Genomic DNA, 7,994 nt, shown 5'->3' with positions numbered 1-7,994 from the left:
ACTGTGCCCTAGTGTGGGGCAAAGACTGTGCAGAGCCCTTCTCTCCCCCAGGTGCTCCCAGGAGATGGTGGGCACAGAATTTGGGGCTGGCAGAGGAGACGTGGGGTTGATCGGGTGAGATAAAGGCAGATGAACCTGTGTCTCCCCACAACCTTGGTGCCCTTTGGCAGGGACTGAAGGTGGGAGAGTTGCTGGGGTCACCCAGGGAGGAGCTGGGGGATGCAGGACTCCCCTCCCCAGGTCTCTTGCACCCCCAGCACGTTGTCCTCTCGCCCTGCAGCCCAGGGCATCATCAGGACACCAAGGTCAAGGGCATGTTCCAGAAGGAGACCTCAGTGGGATATCACACCCCAGGGCTGCTTTGAGGGGAACATGACATCATCGGGGCCACACTCCCCTCCAGCCACATCCTGTCCCTATGCCACCATCATGGGGCCCCGGGATGCCCTTGGTGGGACCATCAGAAGTGACCTCATGCCGTGCAGCATGGCTCCACTGGATTTACCCAAAAAAGCCCCCCCTGGCCCTCAGCCCTGTTCGGAGTGGGGAACAGCTGGGCACATCCCTCCCTTCTTCCCTCCCTCCTGGGTGCTGGGCACAGGTGGCTTCACTCCGGCCATTGTTCGGGGAGGACAAAGCCTGGGCACGAGCCTGGACAATGGCACCCGTGAGGACAAGGGCACCCGCAGTGACCCGACCCGCATGGGAGCAGCCTGGCACCGACAGCACCCAGGGGTGCTGCCTGCCATGGGAGTTGGGTGCGGGGTAACCACACATTCCCCCAGGATGGACACATCCCCCCTTTGCTTCCCACTGCGGGACACGCTCAGCTTCTCCTCTCTACAGGGATGCGGGGCTGAAAATGGGTATTTTGCAAAGGGAGCCGCTGTACCCCATCCTTGGGCATGGGGACACATGAAGCCCTCAGGTCCTTGGCCCTGGCACAGGGCTCTTCCCTTGATTTGGATTTTATTTGGACTGCCTGGGTTTGGGAAAAGGGAGGTGGCAGCTTTGCCATTTCCCTCTGGACCCTAAATCTGAAACGTAACCCGCCGAGCCCAAACTGGGTTGGAAAACTGGGGATTGCGTAAAGTGCACATTTCATGAGAGTCTAAGTCACCTGGTGACGTCGATCTTTTATATTAGAGTTTTTTTTTATTTGTTTATTTGCTTTTTGGTTTTGGCTGGCGGCAGGTTGTGGTTTGGGTTCAAATGACGAGGGTAGATGGGCAGCCCAGGTACCCACGAGATGCTTTGTGGGAGGAAAAAACCCACCTGGTTGTTGGCTTTTTGTTTTTAACTTAAAACAGCTGCCTGGGCCGGCTCCTGCCTTTTGCTTTTTGTTCTGCCTCTTTCGTACCGTCCACACGGCAGAGGAGCGGGCGCGTTTCGGGCGGCCTTGCAAGCATCCCGGCTGGAGGGATGGAGGGCAGGCGGAGGGAGGAGGAGGAGGAGGAGGAGGAGAAAAAGTGCCTTGGCTTCTGGAAAAGGGGGAGAAAAAAAAAAAAGGGGCGGGGGGGGGAAGGCAAAATGTGTCTTGTGATTTTCTGTGTGACTGATGCTCTGGCAGCCAGCGCAGGCAGTGCCAGGAGGACGGGCTGGGGGTGCTGGTGCCCCAAATCCCGTGTCCCTCTTGCGGGTCCTTTGCTGGGGGGGGGGTGGAGGTGTTGTGGGGGGGTTTCCACATCCCTGCAGGGAAGGTGGGCAGGAAGGGGGTTAAATGGCCAGGAAAGCTGCTGCCAGGTGGGGAGGGTGCGCCCGAGGACACGGTGTCCCCAGGGACGTGGGGACCTGACCCAGCAGGTGCCCACCGCAGTGAGATGGGCAGCCAGCGCCGTGGGGCTCACGGCTGGGGTTTCCCCCAAACCCCTTGTAGCTCCAGCCCTTAAAAAGGGAAAATAAATCCCTTTTCTCTGCCCCCTCCCCATGGGGAGGCCAGGGAGGTCCCACTCCCTTCACCCCGTCCCCCTTGGTCACTGCCCGGTGCTGGGGAGGGCAGTGGGGTGAGTGACCTGTGGATCAGTGTTCCCCAGGTTTCCAGGCTCGTGGGCAGCCCCGGAGGCTCTGGCTCCACGGCCAGCATCCGTGCTCCACGCCGGGGCTTTCCCATCTCCCCCTGCCCGGGGTACTGGGGAGCGCTGGGGCGGGGGCCGCTGCTTTTGCTGGTGATGAGAATGGCCCCAAAACTGCTTTATTATGAATCCCCCCGTGGGCTCCACAAGGCTTTGCCTGGCACGTTGGCATGGGGGTCCCCAAAGCCAGTGGCTGCTCCCCACCAACCCCAAAGCCCCTTGGTCCCCCAGGACCCCAGCAATGCATCCAAGCCCCCCACCCTGCCACAACCCAAAACCAGGGTGGGGGTGTCCCTGCCTGGGGTTGCTGAGACTGTGGCTCCCCGGGGCGCGGGGGGCTCGAGCGCTCACCCCGGGTGGGGGGTCTGTAACCCCAACAGCCGCCTCCACGGGGGGCGAGACCGACACACGGAGGCAAACGAGGACCCAGACCCGGACAGCGCTTACAGAGCTCAGTTATTTTCGCTTGCTGCTTTTTGTTGTCGTATCCACGGTAATACAATCACAATATATATATATATTATATATATACTTCTTAAATTACACAATCAATGTACAAAAAACCGGGGTGCATTGCTGAGACAGGTGGTTGGTTGGGTTTTTTCTGACTTTTTTTTGTGTTTGTTTGTTTGTTTTTTTTTTTCCCGTTTGCATATCTGGCAGGGGATGCGGGGCCAGGTGGCTCTCGCCCACCGTGCCCAGCACATGGTGCATCTCCCGCCTCTGCGAGAACACTTGATCCCTGGGGCCAAAAAATTCATGAAGCCAAGGAGCGGGCAGGAGAGGAGAGGGAGGAGCGTGCGGGAAGGTGACGGCATCGATGGCGCAAAGGGTGGTGGTATGGAAAAAGATGAGATGATCTATAGGGAAGAGCTTGGGGTGCCCAGGTGCACCCGTGGTTGCTGAGGGGCTTCCATCCATGCTGTGGCTGGTCGCAGAGCCCAAACACAGGAGGGGTGGAGCCCCTTGGGGAAAAGCAAAGCAGCCGTTCCCCTGCTTTGGTGCGTCTTGTTCTTGGTTGTCTTCTCCAGGGAGCTGCTTTGCTGCCCAGGCTGGGCTCTGCTGCCCGTGCCGAGCCCTCCTCGTCCTCCAGCCAGCACCGTGCAAGGCTGGACGTTGCTTATCCCCCATCCTTGCTCTGCTCTTGCCTTTCTTCAGGAAGGGAGTTGGATGGAGACCATCCCCAGAAGCATCCAAGCTGGTCCCTGCCATCCCACGCTGGGTGTGAAGGTGCTTCCAGCAGCATCGGGTTGTGATGGGTCTTTCTCCAAACAGCGTTTTAGGGCCATCTCACCCTGGATCTGATGAACACCAGATAACTGCCCTCACAAAGGGCGATGCTGCTCCCTGCAGCACACGCTGGGCATCAGCTCAGGAGCCTCCACCTCCTCCCGACACATTGGCAGCCCGGCTGTCAGGAGGAGGAGGAGGATGAAGCTGAGGAGATGCCACCAAGGTCCATGGCAGGGCTGGTCCCACCTCACCTGGGCATCAATCTGCCACCATTCCTGTGATGGGGCCAGATGGCTGCGGGGCAGGAGGGGACGTTCGTCCCCTTCCTTCAGGGAGGGAGGATGAACCAGGGAGAAGAACATGAAAACACCAAAAAATGGAGTCAGACTCCAATCCCTCTTGGGTGTTTGGGGTGAATTTGACTGGTCCCAGGAGCTACAGCGCCATGCATTTCGGAACAGTTCCAGCCAATCAGAAGGTGGCTCATGATTTCAGTATCTTTAAAAACCAACCAATCAGGAGCTCTCACTGGTTGGGCTTTAAGATCTTGAGGTATCGGTATCGGCTTCTCGCTTGGAAAAAAATCAACTAACGTAGACGAACGGACAACGTCATCTTTCGCTTCACGTTATCTTAGAAGAAGAAGAAGAAAGCGACTATGCAAAATACTCTTCGGAGACAACTCTTAAAAAATAAAAGCTTGGTCGGAAAATATGTCTGAATCTCTAACTGTGAGGAGTGAAGGACCAGACGGCAAAATGGCTGGTTGGCTGGTGGAGAGATGGAGACAACGGAGGGTGGATTTATCTGCTGACGGCGACGAGGAGCACATCACAAGACTTAGATTGCCTCCACGTAGTTGGCTGGGTAGAGACCTAGCTGCCCGTTGTCCAAGCGCCCTTTGCACCATCCTTGCTCGTCTTCTTCACCGAGTTTGGTTAGTTCATCACCTGGAGAGGAAGGTGGAAAGGGGAGAGCTCAATGCAGGTGTTGGAGCTTCTTCTACCCTCCTGTTTCTCTCCTGGATGGAGCTGCTGGGGCGTTCTAGGACTGATCCTCAGCATGAAGGTTTGTAAGGTAGAAAGGCAAGGGGTGACCCATAAGATCTCATGGGCCCACCCTGGCTTGGGCTTAGCATGTGCCTTCCCCTTTCTGCCAGTTAAACTTTTTGAAGGGCTGGGATAACTCAGAAATTATTTAAAGGATTTCACATCACAACGTGGGGACCCGCAGCTCCAGCAAACAAGCCCTGGCTGACCCGGCACCAGTGATGGACTGTACCTGCTTTGAAGCTGAGCTCATCCTGCTCCTGCCCGTCGTAGTCGTACAGAGCCCGCACCCGCACCCCCTTCCCAGCCGACTCCTCGTCGAAGGGGTTGGTGCCACCGTTGGCCTCGCTGGTGTTGAAGGAGTTGCTGCCTTCGTCGTCGGACCACTCGGCGCTGTAGGTCTGCCCGCGGTCATGGCTGCTCACACTGGAAGGAGGGAGAGGGGCCATCAGAGCAGGCAGGGAGGTGGTGGGGTGGGCAGGCACTGTGTGCCACCAACATCTGGGAGGATGCTGTGGCTTGTCCAAGGTTACAGGGGAGTGGTGGCTGCAGTGAGCAGGACCCCCAGCTAACGACGGGCCAGCAAGGCATGGAGGGAGGACAGAGAAGAGTGGTGGCTGTCACCGAGGTCATCCCATGTCCCGTTGCCTGTCCCCACAGCACTGGCAATGTTTGCACAGGCAAACATCATGCCTTTCCTGTGGCATCTCCCCTGCCCGCTGGCCCTCACCTCCCACGCTCGCTCGCTGGCGCCCCCGTCTCGCCCATGCTGCTGGCATTGGTCAGGGTCACCCCCTCGCCCTTCTTCTGCTTCTCCTTCCGTGTTATCGTGTGCGTCAGGTCCGGGTTCCACTCCTGCAAGCACAGAGCAACTGGCCCCTGAGTGCCCAGCCGCGCCGTGGGGTTGCTGGTGCCCCAACCAAGGTGCCCAGCCTCACCTCGAACTGGGGCCAGTTCATGGGCATCCCGGGGCCACTGGTGCTGCGGAACCACCGGAGATCCTCCTGTGCATCCGAGAGGCGGATGGTCTGCTCCAGCTCCCGGTAGACGTTGGCGTAGCTGCGAGGAGAGATGTGGGTCAGGGTGCTGCAGGTGGGGGTGGACCCCGGCTGGGTGCCCCGGGATGGGTGGGATGGGGACGTGCCCAGGTCGTGTCACCTCCTACGAGGCACTAGGGGGCGCCAGGCTCCCGCACAGCCCTCCTGCCACTCTGGTATGTCTTAGCGACCATCGTGTTGGCCAAAACACCCCTCTCCCTCGTATTGCAGGGATGGGTTGGCCTGGAAGCACTTGGTCCCTCCAGAGCTTGGTTTACTTTCCAGGCAGGACAAAGAGACTTTGTGTGGGCACTTTCTGCCCAGCCAGCCCAGGAGGCACCTACCTGCTGCTCTCGGCCAGGTTCAGGTGCCTCTTGATATCCAGGAGCACTTCCTTGAGGAAGTTGAGCCTCTTCTCCTCAAACTGCTGGCACTGCTCAAAGACCTGCTCCATGCTCTCCATGTACTGCGGGGTGCACTTGTTCAGCTCGTCCAGCACCTTCTCGTACTTCTCCTGAGTCTGCAAAGGTGCAGGAGGGTACCTCGGTTATACCTCGAGCGCCTCAGAAGCCCTTTCTGGGTGCTGAGAGGGTCTGGTTTGTGTACTACCATGCTGGGGAGCCCAGATCAGCCAAGAACCTCTGTGGGGTGAAATCAGTCTGGTTGCTGCAGAGATTTTGCCCCAGTAAGAGGGGTAAATCTCTGCCCTGGCCATGCTCCCCTGAGCACTGCCTGCAAGTCCTCGCCCTTCTACAGGAGCGCAGGGATGGGAAAAATGGAATGAATGGGGGAAAAAGGGGCCTAGTGGCCATTTCCACTGTTTTTCCTGCCCAACGCCTCGTGAGTCCGGAGCAGGACAGCAACTCGCACCTTTTGCACATCTTGCTTGCACTTTTCCACTTTGTCCTGGAGCTTCTTCTGCTGCTCGGGGGTGTTGGACTGGTCCGCCTTGCTGTTGGCTTCCCGGGTCATCGCCAGCTTCTCCTCCTTGCAGGCCAGGTGGTAGGCTTTCTTGGCTGTCTCCAGCTGTGGAGAGGAGAGAGAAGGGACATCAGAGCAGCAGCCACAGCCCCCTGCCCATCCCTCTGTCTGCAGGGAGGTGCCAGCTGGCTCTCCCAGCTCCCGGGAGCTGAGAGATGACATGGGTGCCCCAGGACACGCTGCGCTTCTCCTCTCACCTCCTTGAGCTTCTTGGCCCAGGGCTTCTGGGCTTTCCGGAAGCCGTCCTCAGCCTCCTTGGCCTCCTTGAAGCCTCCCATGATCTGCTTGTGGTAGGCGTCCTTCTGCCAGTTCTTGACCTTCTCAAAGTCATCATTCAGCAGGCTGTTCTTCACATCCTGGTGCAGCTCGCTCACCTTGTCCGCCTCCGTCATGATGGCACCCCATGCCTTCTCCAGGCTGCCATACTGGGGACCTGGGGGGCAGAGGGGACAGCTGAGTGTCACTCCACAGCCCTTACCCCCCTCCACCTCTGCAGGCAAAGTTGTTGATGGTGCACAGGGACCCGTGGGATCCTGGGAGAAGCCTCACCCTGGGGAAGCCATGGTACCTTTCTCAATGAGCTGCCTCCACCGCTTGGACCAGTCCGTGAGCTGCTGGGCGTAAGACTTCTCGATCTTGGCCCGCTCGTGCACGCAGTTCATCAGGTCATTGCAGAGCCGGTGCCCATCATCGATCCGCTTCACCGTCCGCTTGTAGTTCCCCACCTGGGAGGGGGACAAAGATGGGGATGGGGACAACAGGCAGACATGGCTCAGTCCCAGCTGGCCCAGGGTGGGGACAGGGGGAGCACTGGGCACTTTGGGGGTGCAGGGATGGAGCTTCTGCTTTGGGGCCGCTCAAACCCAACTCCTTTTGGTCCCCTCCATCGCTCTGTGCTCCTTGGGGACAGCTGAGGTTGAGACCTCCAGCAGAGCCTGCTTGGACACCCAAGCCACCGCGGCAGGGATGCCCGCAGGCAGGGCTTGCTGTGGGAGGAGAGGGCAGCGCTGTGCTCCCCAGCCCAGGGAACACCCTGGGACCCAGTGAAGGTGGTGGGGGGTCGCACGGGAGGAGAGGGGTGTCTGGGACTCACCTCCCAGAAGCTGTCGGTTGTTTCCTCTGCGGCCGCTGCTGACTCGTCGTAGGAACCCGACATGGCTCCCGGCGCTGCCTCGGGTGTCAGTGCGGGCGCTGGGTGGCTCTGGGGCAAACACCAGCCTCATGCACTGAGGGGAGAAGAGGAGGGTGTCATGGGGGGGTGGGGAGGTGTGGACCCCCATCCCTTCTGCCCACAGCACCGCAGGACAAGTATCCAGCTGCAGGGATGGGGAAAAGGATGGGAACGGTGCCTGTTTCAGCTCCGGACCCACAGACCCCTCCAGTGTCCCCCATATGCCACCCCAAGGTGCCATCCAAACCCCCCCGAAGCCAGCTGAGCTGGGAGGGGTAGTCATGGGGAGCAGCACGGTCGGGAGCTCACCAGCCGGGGCCCGGCTCAGCACCACGCGTCCCCGGGGTGCTGCCGTGGGGGCGAGAGGCCGTGGCAGGGCTGGGGGGATGCACAGCCCAAAGAAATTCTCGTCCTGATATTCCGCCCTAATCTGTCCTGATCTTCAGAAAAA

The 7,994-nt window shown here is 59.3% G+C and overlaps 1 protein-coding gene across 1 annotated transcript; it reads right to left on the bottom strand.

Annotated features, from left to right (window-relative positions):
• Positions 1–4,145: 4,145 nt before the first annotated feature.
• Positions 4,146–7,528, bottom strand: PACSIN1 (protein kinase C and casein kinase substrate in neurons 1). The gene is made up of 9 exons (XM_086627200.1): positions 7,466–7,528; positions 6,941–7,097; positions 6,570–6,805; positions 6,262–6,417; positions 5,736–5,911; positions 5,293–5,413; positions 5,085–5,209; positions 4,587–4,780; positions 4,146–4,255 (listed from the first exon to the last, which is right to left on the bottom strand). Exons 1-9 carry the CDS (start codon positions 7,526–7,528, stop codon positions 4,146–4,148), a joined length of 1,338 nt encoding a protein of 445 aa, XP_086483326.1.
• Between the last annotated feature and the right edge of the window lie 466 nt (positions 7,529–7,994).

The sequence above is a fragment of the Tauraco erythrolophus genome, chromosome 27 (assembly GCF_009769465.1).
Source record: "Tauraco erythrolophus isolate bTauEry1 chromosome 27, bTauEry1.pri, whole genome shotgun sequence".
NCBI classification, from domain to species: Eukaryota; Metazoa; Chordata; class Aves; order Musophagiformes; family Musophagidae; genus Tauraco; species Tauraco erythrolophus.
The sequence above is the reverse complement of the archived record's forward strand: the minus strand, read 5'-3'. Positions and strand labels throughout refer to the sequence as shown.